This window comes from Podarcis filfolensis (assembly GCF_964270895.1).
Source record: "Podarcis filfolensis genome assembly, chromosome: 11".
NCBI classification, from domain to species: Eukaryota; Metazoa; Chordata; class Lepidosauria; order Squamata; family Lacertidae; genus Podarcis; species Podarcis filfolensis.
In genome coordinates this window covers 31468222-31480957 of record NC_139613.1, presented here as the reverse complement: position 1 = coordinate 31480957, position 12736 = coordinate 31468222, and the positions used below count along the sequence as shown (strand labels likewise).

Below are 12736 nucleotides of genomic sequence, written 5' to 3'. Positions count from 1 at the left end.
CCGTGATATCATTTTAACATTTCATAGGAAAAAAGACAGCATAAATGAAGCTGCAAGCCCTGCACACACTTGGGCGTCTGATCCACTTTAATTCCTTTAGCAAAACTATACCCTATGCTTGGTAGTTAAAGGTCACTTATTCCCCCCATTAACCATTGTTGAGTGATGCAGTTTTAAACATACAGGGCTGGGAGGGGCTTCCTGCACTCAGACTCCATGACTAAACAAGCTCTAATCACAGCTAATGATCAAAACCCATTGTAATATCATTCAGACAACATGATTCACTGAGCAGAGATTAGCTGAGGATAGTCAGATTTACCCAAGTAATGTACATCTCAGTGAAGCCAATGGCAAAGTTTCCATTGATTTAATTCATCCAGACTGTGCAAATAGATTTTGAAGTAGATAAAGGCAGAGGCACAGATTTCAGATTTAACTGTGAAGAAAATTCATTCCTGATTCCTAACACTCTGAAAATGGAGACCCAAGGAAGTTCACTGCCATAATAAAAATGATGCATGAAGACTATTGTCAACTAATACTCAAAAACACTGCAGCCCACACCCTGACAAAGTTAGTCATGACTATGAGTCAAGACGAGTGACATGGGCCAGCAAGCTGTACTTTTTCACATCTCCACATGTCTTCCTGATGCACATGTAAAGTGGCGTGTGTCTGTGTGTGTATATATAAATAATGTTTGTATCAAGTGGGTAAGGGAAGCAAAATCCCATCTAGAGCCGAGGGGACATGTCTTGGTTTTTTCTTAGAGGTTTTTCTTTTCTCACTCCTGCTACAAGGAAAAAGAAAACCACTTTGCTGAATTTTCTCATATTTCCCTCTGCTATTTCTTTGTTATGGTCACCATTTCCTCTCTTCCACACCACACATAGACACACAGTGCCCTGGGTATGTCCAGGGTATTGTGGAGGGTGTGAAGTCACACTGTTGCCTCTTGGGGGGGGGGGAAAGCCCCGCACTGAGAAACTGTAGGAGAATTTCTCCTCTCCACAGAGAAATTCAGTGCATGGTCTGCCCCTGCCCAACTCCACCCTATTCCCCAACATCTCTGCCGGCACACAGGATGGAGATTAATATTGAGAAACTACACACGTGTCAGATTTGGCCCCTTTCCCCCCCCCCCATCTTATCATGCTGTGTTCGAATGTTTGAAGCACTTCCTACACACAAGCCCTAAAATCAGAAATGAGCTGGGTGGGCAGAATTATTATTATTTTAAAGCAACAGTTCACACTATGGGAGGGGCAATGGCTTTGTTCACCTCCTTTGTCATGTAAAAAAAGAAAAGATGCCCCCACTTCTCAATTTTCTGTATGTGAAAAGGGAAGAAACATGAATATAATACACATGGCTGCACACGTAGTTTGGTTCTAAATCTCATTGAAAGCAATGGGATTCGAGTCAGCTGCAACTGATTTGTTCCACTGGTTTCATGAATAACTTTAGTTGGACTGGGCCTGTGTGCTAGGTTTTAACATTGCAACAGGACACACAAGTTATAACTAGTGAGAAAGAAAAATTAGATCCAGGTGGATTTCTGGCCCTAATATGGAAGGGTCTTGTGTTTTTTCCCACAGCCTTCATAAAAAAAAAACATTATTTGCGTTTTTCATTTTGGCAATGCGGTCTTTAAGAACTGATGACTGAAAATAGCCATGGAAAAAAAATAACTGTTGTTGTGCATGTTGTTGTGCAGTTCACAGATGCAAAGCTGGAGTACTACCTCAACAGAGATTAAGACCAGCCAAACAATAATAAAAAGGCCCCTGGAGGGGACCTTTTTAAATATATTAAATAAATTTAAGGGATTATTTTCTGAAGGCAGCTGTAAAACTGAAACATAAAATAATGAAATGCACGTTGTCTATCTTCACGTGACGGATGGTCCCGATAAGAACTCACAGTAGAAAAGCGTTTGCATCAGCCTATAATTCAATTTTGCTAAAGGGAAGCAAACATGAAACTTGGCAACGTAGCACATTTTAATGGCTTCGTGTCAATTACACTGCCAGTACCGCAGAACCCCAGAGTGGAGCTGACAAGTGGCATAAAATTCCACTGCTGCTTTGGGTTGTGCCTGAGCCCTTTACAGATGTGCTTTTTTAAAAATCATGCTCTGGGGTAGAGGGATGGTTCAAATCCAGTCAGGATCTACATTGAGAAAAAGAGTTCCATTCTAGCCTACTTCCTGACACAAGCATTTTCTAGGAGAAGGGATATTTGGATATTTGTGGATGTTTTAACATACAACATTCTACCAGCATTCCAAAATGGTACAGTCCCTGCAGAGCTCCACTGCATCTTCTTTCCACAAGGTTGCACTCTACTAAATTCTGCCCACTGAAATGGATGTACCCCCAAGTTAACCATGTCCTTCCATTTGAATGGGTTTATTCTGAGCAGGACTGACATTAGATACAACCCATAGGATGGTGCTAATGTGAGGTCCATATACAAAAAGAGGTCTCAGGTTTTTTTAAGCACCAAAGAGGCTGTTAGCCTAGATAATCCATGAAATTTCCTGAATCGGTGAATAATTTAAATACAAATAATAATAATCCAATCCGACCCATGTGCATAGAGACACTTTCTTTTACAACATTCTAGACATTCATAGTTAAAATGTATTATATAAGAATTGAAATGCAGCTTGGCATGTTTATGGTGTTTTAAAAGCTGTTTCACTAAACCCAGGAGTCATTATAGTGCAGCAGTTCATTTTTATTTATGGAGGACGGGTGATTTATATATTCACATCATCTCTTTACAATAACTTCAGCATGGATATTATTCTTCAGACATATCTAAGTTATACTGTCTAGAGATTCTGAGCAGAGTTGCTTTTAAAAAATTGTTTTAGAGCTATTGGCTTGTTGTTTTTAACTGTTGCAACAAACATTTGACTATAACCCTCGTCTTGTTTTAAAAGTCCTCTGAAAATGCAAGAAAAGCAAAGTCCGAACCACAACTACTATCAAAGTCAGTGGGGTATAGTAGATAAAGCACTGGACTTAGACTGAGACCTAGGTTCAAATTGCCTTAGCCATGAAGTTTACTGGCAAGTCACTTTTTAGCCTACTTTACCTTAAACGGATGTTTTTAGGATAAAAACGGTATTACTTCATGGATGCATCTCTGATGTCCTTTGGGGAAACACGGAATACAAAATGTGGTAGGTAATGGGTAATTCCATTAACATGTCAACCTGCAGACCCATTTTTTATTTTCCATATATAGTTAACATGTTCTGTATCATTTGAAAGATAATTTTCCAAAGTTTCATGATCCGGCAACAATTTTTCAAAATGACATTTTACACATGAGTAAAACAACCTGAAGCATGACATGCAAGGTTACTCAGAATTTCTCTCTTTCTTTTTTTTAAAATTTGGTTAAATACCTCTCTAAGAAAATAGAGAATTGGTTGATGATCCATCATTGCAGAGATATAGTTTTGCTTTTCATTTGGTGAAATGACAATAAATTTTATGTTGGGGGGGGGGAATTCAGATGAGTTTAGGTCAGTAAAACTTATGTTGCTTGACCATGTTATGTTAGTCACAAAAACACATACTTTTATTCCCCCAACAAAGGAAAAGAAACATACATGTTTTGCCTTTTTCTCTCCTTTGAGGTTCTTAACATTAAGAAAATTTGTAAGATATTAACTGAAATGTGCTTTACATGCAACATTTCTTGTGACCAATCTACCACCACAATTATGTATAAATGTTGTCATGTGTGTCATTTAAACCTCTTTCTAGGACTGTCATATTTTCTTCCCTGGGAATTTAATCATTATTAAGGGATAAAACCTATGCACAAGAAACTGCCATAAAGCAAGCTGGTGTAAATTAAGCCATAGCAAAGCTACACAAGATCCAAATTCTGGTGGAATCTACATACATATTAAAAACGCTATGAAAATGCTTTTTCAAAAAACATTTTGAAAAATACATAGAATTTGGCATAGCTCACTGTCACCATCTAGTGTCACATTTGCATATTGCACTTTACAACACATTGAAAACGTCCTATTTGCAGCTGTATAGCTGAGACCTCTGTTCAACAGCATGGCTGCTGCTGCTGCTCTGCCTAAGCCTGGTAGAAGGAAAACAAGCCTTTAAAATAGTGTTATGCAGCAGGCTGCCAGGTCACATGGCTGAACTGAGCATACATGACATGCAGCCTAAGCCCCCCCTCCCCCCGGTTGCGTTCCTGCTATCCCTCAAAGAATGCCAAGGCTTACATTGGCCTTGGTTCAGCCAGGTGAGTCCCAGCTGAGCAAGTTGCACTTCTGTATCTTTCACTGAGCTAGGGACTTAATGTTGATCTGCTGCACCCTAAGTTGCCTATTCCAGCAGACCTTGCCAGGGCCTATTATATGTACCATCAGTGTAGACCATCTTACACAATTTTACAAAAGGAGACAAGTGGTACAATCAAGATGCTTACAGTCTGAAAGATCAGTCAAGCAAGGTAAGGTAGATATATCTTATTGCTTTTAGAAGAAAGGTAATATAATCGTGTGCATAATATATATTTAGGAACCAGATACCCTTATTAGGTTAATTATATGCAACTATGGTTTTTAGAAAAGTGCAGAAATATTTGGCTACTAGATTCCTCACTGCCACCCCCTTTCTTGAAGCAGGCAAAAGCTTCTACCGGGTTCCCCTCAGATGCATCAAGGAGGCAGGCCTGTCTTAACCGGCTCTCCCTAGGTAGGTTCATTCAGAGCAGAGGTGGAGAACCGTTTTGGCACCATAGGCCAAAGTTGATGTCAAAATCCCTTCTGCTCCCATCGGAGTGAGACTGGGCTTAAAAGGGAAGAAGGGAGAAGAAGCCTTTGGGAGTCCCCTTTAAGCAAGACTGTAGGCGGAGTGACTCCCAAAGGCTTTTGGAAGCATTTGCAAGTCTCCCTCCCATTAACATTGCCGTGAGATTGGGTTTAACAGGGAAGGGAGAAAGAGCCTTTGGGAGTCTCCATCTCCCTCTTTAAGATCGCAGGAAGATCAGGCTTAAAAGGGAGCGGTTGAGTTTGGGCACGTCTCCAGGTTGGAAACTGTAAGGCCCCTTGTTCTCACATCTAAAGGTATTTAAATGGGACTTGGGTTAGACAACCCTTCAAATAAAGGATGCCTTCAAACAGAGGACTGTCTGCTATAAAGGAAGGCACATGGCCACTCTAATCCCACTTTCCGGTCTACATGTTGTGCCCAGTTAAGCTGCCTGAAGAGTCCTGCTGCCAAGCAGGGTCCTGTGCAGACAAGCTCTAACTCCCCAAGATGGCTTCACTTCAGGGCATGAGACGAAGTGGGTTTAGCAAACATATAAAGCAAAAGCTTGTAAATCTAATTTAGTCAAATGGCTTTCAGAAGTGGCATTGCTTCCCCCAGTCCTTCTCAGCTGTGGGAACTGAGCTAGAAGCTATTTCCAAACAGAAATGCTTCTTTCCTTCCCAAACTACAATGACTTCCAGAACTGAGCCTGTGGGGAGGGACAAGAGCAATCACAAACATTTGGACAGGGAACGAACTCCTTTATAAAATGGAGCACTTTTGCTAACAAAGAAATCATTTATTTTCCTTAGGAAAAGGAGGAAGAAAAGAAAAGAGGAGGAAGGGGGAAAAGAAACCATCTCTGGCTATACTGCCCCAAGGAGGGTTGTCTACTCACAATTGCATCTGCGCAGTTTTGGCAGCAGGTTCACATGCACATCTGCATCTGGTAAACAGTGCAACGAAGGTTCAATTTTACTTAATGTTTTTATATATGTAAAGAAGACTTTATATAACACAGTAAGGCTGAGTTGTACTGCCAGGAAGAAATGGCGCCAAAAGCAAAACCTGAGCTATAGGAGCAGAGTGCAAAAGAAGAAGAAGAAGAAGAAGAAGAAGAAGAAGAAGAAGAAGAAGAAGAAGGCGGCAGAGATGAAGGCAAAGACAAAGGAAGACCATAGTTTAAAGCACGCCTTCTACTTTGTTCCAACGGTCTTGGAATAAATATGCTGATTGTGTTGCATTTCTTCAAAATAGCCACCCAATTAAAAAAGTCAAAAGCCAGTGTTAGATGCAGCCAACCCCAAAAGCAACATACCCAATCTAGTCACACACCTCCATCTACACACGCATATACAACCTCAGCCACACATATTCCACATTTGCACTGTCATTTTAAACTCCCCTCACCATCATTTGCTGTTTTTCTCATCCCATCCCTACCTGTGGTAGTTGGGGGGCGGGCGGGAATGAGAATGGAACCTTTATCTAAGAGCAATTGCAAGGGACATACCGTATTTTTCCGTGTATAAGACTAGATTTTTTTCCTAAACAACAATGTCCAAAATTTTGGGGCATCTTATATATGGGGGCCATCTCCCCCCATTTTCTTAAATTAGAGTCCCCCAAAATAAGGGGTGTCTTATAGACAGAAAAATACGGTAATTTTCAGAAGGTGGCAGCATGGGAGGAGGAAGGGAAAAACATTTTTCCCCTGCTGTCACCCAACCATCTCTCTCTCTACGAAAACTCTCCCCCCATACAGTAATCAGGCTAAGAAGTAAGCTCTTGTTCATTTAATAGGATCTTTTTTAGGAAACTGGGCTGCCACAGGGCTGAGAGAGGCACTGGCCCTCTGGTAGCTCACCGCCCCCCGCCCCATTTTACAGTCTGATCTGGCAATGAACACACTGAATCCAGTGTTAGTTGCAAACTGACGGGGAACAGTATTCAGACAGCTTTTTCACAGATGAGGTCTACCTATGGGGAAAGGCCGCAGCTCAGTGATACAACATCTGCTTTGCATGAAGAAGGTCCCAGGTTCAATTTTCAACATTTATAGAAAGGGAGGGACCCCTGCCTGAAACCTCAGAGGGCTACTACCAGTCATTATAGATAATACTAAGCTAGATGAACCAACAGCCTGACTCAATATAAGGCAGCTTCCACAATCTTGGGTTTCTCTGCCTATTAGAAGAAGTGAAGGAAGTGAAAGCAGTCAAATAGCAGTGAATCCTGATGTTTCCATATTTCAGTTCTTCCATCTCTTCCACTGTGACAACCAGGATTCACTGGCTAATGTCCCTTTCTTGGCCCTCATGTTCCCCCACTAAGCTGATACTGACAGAGAAAATATCAACACTGGCTGAATGCCAACTGACCTGCATACAATTACCTTACCTTCTTGGTACAACAAAAAGGTCACCTACATCTTCTCTAATATTAGTTCAAATGTTCACAAGCACTCAGAAATCCATTTGGCAAACGATTGTTTTTACAAGCCAATAACTAGTTCTAGGAAACAACAGAATCATTCACTCATGCCCTTTCGTGGCATAGGAATGCATGGTTCTGTACTTTTTGGCTTTGCTTTAGATCTAATGAAATCAGGTTCATTGACATGTAATCAAAACTGCTTTCCAGACAGGGGTCCACATTTCCCCCATTGTCTGGTAGAATGGGCAGGGGGTAGGGGCTGCCAATGAATGCCTTCCTGCGATCCCAAACCACTGCAGGACTTTCTGTGGAGGAAATTTAAATTCCAGAGTTGACTGAGCTGAGGTCTGTTTCAGACTGACAAACGAGGAAATGTTCACATTAAGCATTTCAAATACACTCTCCCTGGTTGGTCATAAAGCACAACTTAAAGCTACCATGAACTTCAGACTATTTCAGCGTTAAGGATTTGTTGCGGGAAGATATTTTCAGAAATATCCTTCTGCTGTAAAAACATGGGTCAAATTCTTGTATTAAAGAGGAGATTTCAGGAGTCTTTTCCAGCCTATGCCAGACTACTGCAAAACTGAAATATAATGAGTGCTGGACCTAGTCCTATGCCTGAGGCTTCAACATTAACAAAACAAAAGCAAAAAAAAAGTCCCTTCAGGCTCATGGAATATTTTTAAAGCACTTGCAAATTCACAGTCTTTCGCCCAGTAGGCTTACGATGAAAGGCAAGCCTGAAACATGCCAATGTTTATGTAATTATGCCTGGAAGACACTCTTGCTCTAGCTGTGAGTGAATCCAGTCAGAGCAAGATGGGGGGGAAATGGTATTTTCCTACATGTGAGGGTGAACGTAAAGGGGTAAAACCCACAACTTTTAAAACTTTCAGCTCATTTTTCATCCTGGAAATTTCCCTATTACCTTTGGACAGGCCTGAACCCATGCTGGAAGATTCGTGTTTATTCTGTAATACCACCTTTACAAATGAAGGGCAGGGAGGTAATGTTAAAAGAGTGCTGGAAAGCCCACAGCAACACTACGTAATTAACTTCTCCGTAGGGCCATTACGTTAGCCTGCTTGACCAGAAGACCCAGACACAAAAGGAAAGAAAAACATGGTGTCACCTTGAGAAAGGCTTATTGAGTTTGTTAAGGACTTTCTCAGGTCTGCAGTGTTGGGTGTGTTAGCATTCACATGTATTACCATCACTGTGCTTATCTTGTAAATGGCAGAAATGTCATATACCTTTTGCATTTCATGGCTTTTGGATTCCACTGTTTACTTTTCTCTCTCTTCACCAGGAAAATCTGTAACCCTCTGGATGTTTGGGGCTCCATCTACCATCAGCCCCAGCCTGCATGGCAAATGGTCATGGATGATGTCTAGCAACACCTGGAAGGCCACAGGCCTCCAATCCCTGGGTTGGTGAACCTAAGGTCCCCTACATGGTGCTGAAGAACAACTGCATCATCTCTGCCCACTTGTCATACTGGCAGGGCATGAATCTTTGTTGGTTCATGGGAGTGAAGTGTTTCTCCACTGATATGATCTGAAGGACCTCATGTTTCCTGTCTTAATTCAAGCAGAACATTTCTAAAATCAATTCACATCACAATTCTATACATGCATTTAAAGGCCCATAGAATTCAGTATGTTTATTACCCAACAAAGTGGGTGCAGGATTGCAGGGATTATGGGAGTTGTAGTCCAACAATATCTGGGCACCCACAGGAGTCTCCCCTTCCCCCCCAAAAAAACCTCTACACCTGTGTAAACACACACAGAGATGAAGAGACTTGCCAACTGAGGATAAGATTTATCTGCTGAAAGAGGCTTTGGTCCACAAAGTTATGTAACAATAAATTCTTTTTTGTATTTGCTGTAGTAGACTAATGCAGTTACCTTTCTGGAATCTGGAATAGCATCGTCCAGGGGCAGATTAAAGAACACAGATTAAAGAACCATATCCCAAACTTAAAACTTCATTTTTTAAACATCACTCTTGAAGTCAAATGTTGGAAACATAAGATGACAAACTAAAATCAAGCCCAGAGGATTAATTTTCTACCTCAGTAAAAGAGACTACAGCAATTCCTGCCCCCGCCCCCCAGTTATGACTATTTTCAGCAGGAAGGAGAAAGAAAGCAAAGCAACACAAGCGAAAGAAAATAAAAGCAAAGAAAAATAATTATCCATTAATTGCCACCACCCTCCTAATAGAGGCTTGATTTGTTAGCAAATTTGCATATTTGATTCTATTGTAAGCACAGTGGAGTTAACTATAAATTTCAAACTGAACTCACCTTTTTCGCAAAGAGCCCCAACGTAGCTTGGAAGACAAAGGCAAGTAAATGTATTGATGCCATCAATGCATGTGGCTCCATTTCTGCAAGGGCTGGATTGACATTCATCAATGTCTGCGCAAGAAAATGAAAGAGTTATTTAGAATGAGGTATTGTCCTCACTTGCAATATAAAAGAAAGTTTATGTGTATTAATAATGTCAAATAAATAATGTACATAAATTGCTTTCAGATATCACAATGCAGAAGGACCTAACGATTTTCTTCAACATTTGCACACAGAGTGCAGCAGCATTTGCATCTCAGAATTTGCAGAACAATTCTAAACAAAATATACACACGCCTGAACATTTTAAACCATCCTGCATGACCGCTGGGTCTGTAACCTGCATCCTCGGTTTCTACCTCTCAGAACTTGTAGTAGTAATAGTAGTGGGTAGTGGTAGTAGTAGTAGTAATTTATTTATACCCCACTCATCTGGCTGGTTTTCCCCAGCCACTCTGGGCAGCTCCCAACAGAATATTAAAAACACAATAAAACATCAGTCATTAAAAACTTCCCTAAAGAGGGCTGACTTCAGATGTCTTCTAAACGTCAGATAGTTGTTTATTTCCTTGATATCTGATGGGAGGGCATTCCACAGGGTGGGTGCCACTACCGAGAAGGCCCTCTGCCTGGTTCCCTGTAGCCTCACTTCTCGCAGGGAGGGAACCGCCAGAGGGCCCTTGGAGCTGGATCTCAGTGTCCGTGCTGAACGATGGGGGTGGAGACGCTCGTTCAGGTATACTGGGCTGAGGCAGTGTAGGGCTTTAAAGGTCAGCACCAACACTTTGAATTGTGCTCGGAAATGTACTGTTGAGGGAAAGAGTACTGCAGCTCATTCTCTCTCTCTCTCTCTCTCTCTCTCTCTCTCTCTCTCTCCCTCAGAATACCTTTATGATGTGTCCAACCTATTCTAACTTGGGACCATGGAAGACTGAACTCCTATTAGGTTGCAATGGCTGCATTTCACATTATTGCGGTAGACACTGCCATCTGTTCCTACTGTTCTTGCCCTTTCATATCCTGGTGGTCATAAAAATGTAACTCCAAACAGTAGGGGTTGTGTCCAGTGAAGGTTGTCCTGTGTCCCCCAATATATTATTGGGGTTGCTCCAACCCTCCAAAACAGATTGAGGGCACATGCAGCAAGAGGAGAGGGAGGGGAAGTTCCGTTGCACAAGCAGAATTCCTTGTACAATTGGGACAACTTCATTGGATACAAACATAGGAATCCCAGAGAAATTGGCTAATCCAAGAACAGTAGGCTAACTGTTTACAGAGTCCATCATCACAAAGAGTCTTGCCATTACCACAACTGTTTTTGTCTTCATGCAATGTGACTGGCCTAACCAATCAATCAATCAATCAATCAAATAAATAAATAAATAAATAAATAAATAAATAAAAGCAAATTCATTAATTCATTCAGTGAATAGGCTCATACTTCTTCCTGCAATAACCACTCAGTTTCTTTTTAACTTCTCTTCAGCACATGTAGCGGTCTTACCTCCAATGTGTGCTACTAATCTGATATCTAAACTGGAAGAACTTTCAACAGGCTATTAGCAGCATTCAAACATTTGAGGCAGTTATTCTTCCTCATCCATTTATAAACACCAGATATTGCCATTCATAAATATTTCTACAGGTTTTGCACGTGTATAAATTGCAGTTGATCATCCTAGTACATCTCACAGAGATTTGCTGCCTGGTGTTCAAGTTTGTATACAAACTACCACATAAGAAAGCATATGGAAGAAGGCACATTTTGCTGGTGTACTGGATAAAAATTCCCATCTTCCCGCTGGCTTTTGTCCACTCAGCACAGTAGATTGGCACATGAAAATTTACTCCCATACACAAATTGCATTTGTGGATTGGACCGAAAATGGACAAAATTGGTAAGCAAGCAAGAGTTCGTCTTGCTTGTTTACATCAGTCTGAGTCTCCTGGTACTGCAATACCATGCCCTGTTTTGCACATTGAATAATCAGATAATCAAATACCAACAAAGACTTTGCTTCTTACCTACTTCACACTGGTCACCACTGAAACCCGGCATACAAGTGCAGATGTAGAAAGTGTCACGTGGATAACAAGTTCCCCCATGCTGGCATGGATTACTCTTGCATGGCTCTTGGCCTGTAAAGTGAGTTCATGGAAAATTGCTATATTTTGCTAAAATTGCTTGTTGGGTGCTGACTCTCTTTCAGCAGAAAGACATTTCCTACTTTTCAGCTGGTTCTGTCAGATTTGCTATAGTTGCAGATTAGACAGAAACCAAAATCAATTCATCATAATATGCAGCAGTAATAGTAAATCAGCCATCATCCATGTTGGCAATGCAATCCTTACTTGCTGGTGAAAACAATTTACTTTCAGCAATATTTCATTTTCTTCAAATGACATTTTGTATTATTTTTGGCAATTGCAATATTCTACTGAGGATTTAGTTGGCATGACATGACAATTAATTATAGCCGAAAACAGTTAAAACATATGTGCACAGTGAGTGAAATATGCATTTATCTGAACGGGGTTAGTTTATGTGGAATGATTGGGTACACAGAACATGCATTCTTATACCACACTTCTTGTTTGTCATTCTGGATATTGTTTGCTTTCCATCAAGCCATATTCTCATTTTGTTTCTTTATATGGTTATTGAAGGACTAACTGAGTAAGAGGCCAAACCAATATGCATATTTAAACATTATTTCACATAAGATTACAAATATATAAGGCTCTTATATTATGTAAAATAGTATGCAATGAATAGTATGCAATTTTGGTTCTGCATCTGATATTTGGACCAGTTCCTCATATGCATTATATCAAGATAGCATCAGGTATGATTACTTATGCTACATATAAGTGCTTAGTGGAACTACTACAGCCATTTTCAATCATATCTATAGCCTTGCCATGGGAAGACTTCGGGGAATGATTAAGACTATAATCTTTTACACATGTAAGCTACCAATATACAGAACCTGCATGGCAAGTCACTGTCACACATAAAACATCTTTATGACATGAAAACAGCATCAATCAACAGGGAATCATATTTATATTTGATAATAAACACATTAAGAAGGTGTAAATCTGTCCTGTCATAAAGGAACAGATCATGCCCCGG

The 12736-nt window shown here is 40.7% G+C and overlaps 1 protein-coding gene across 5 annotated transcripts in view; it reads right to left on the bottom strand.

Moving 5' to 3' along the window:
- Nucleotides 1-12736, bottom strand: part of VCAN (versican) — a 126438-nt gene that overhangs the window by 28712 nt on the left and 84990 nt on the right. For 3 of the 5 annotated variants that reach the window (XM_083576425.1, XM_083576426.1, XM_083576427.1), the window contains 2 exons: nt 11626-11739; nt 9556-9669 (listed from right to left, as the gene is read on the bottom strand). In XM_083576425.1, coding sequence (XP_083432551.1) covers nt 9556-9669; nt 11626-11739 — 228 coding nt within the window. Of the gene's footprint in view, nt 1-5703; nt 5752-9555; nt 9670-11625; nt 11740-12736 lie in introns of all 5 variants that reach the window. The other 2 variants (XM_083576423.1, XM_083576424.1) reach the window with 1 other exon arrangement.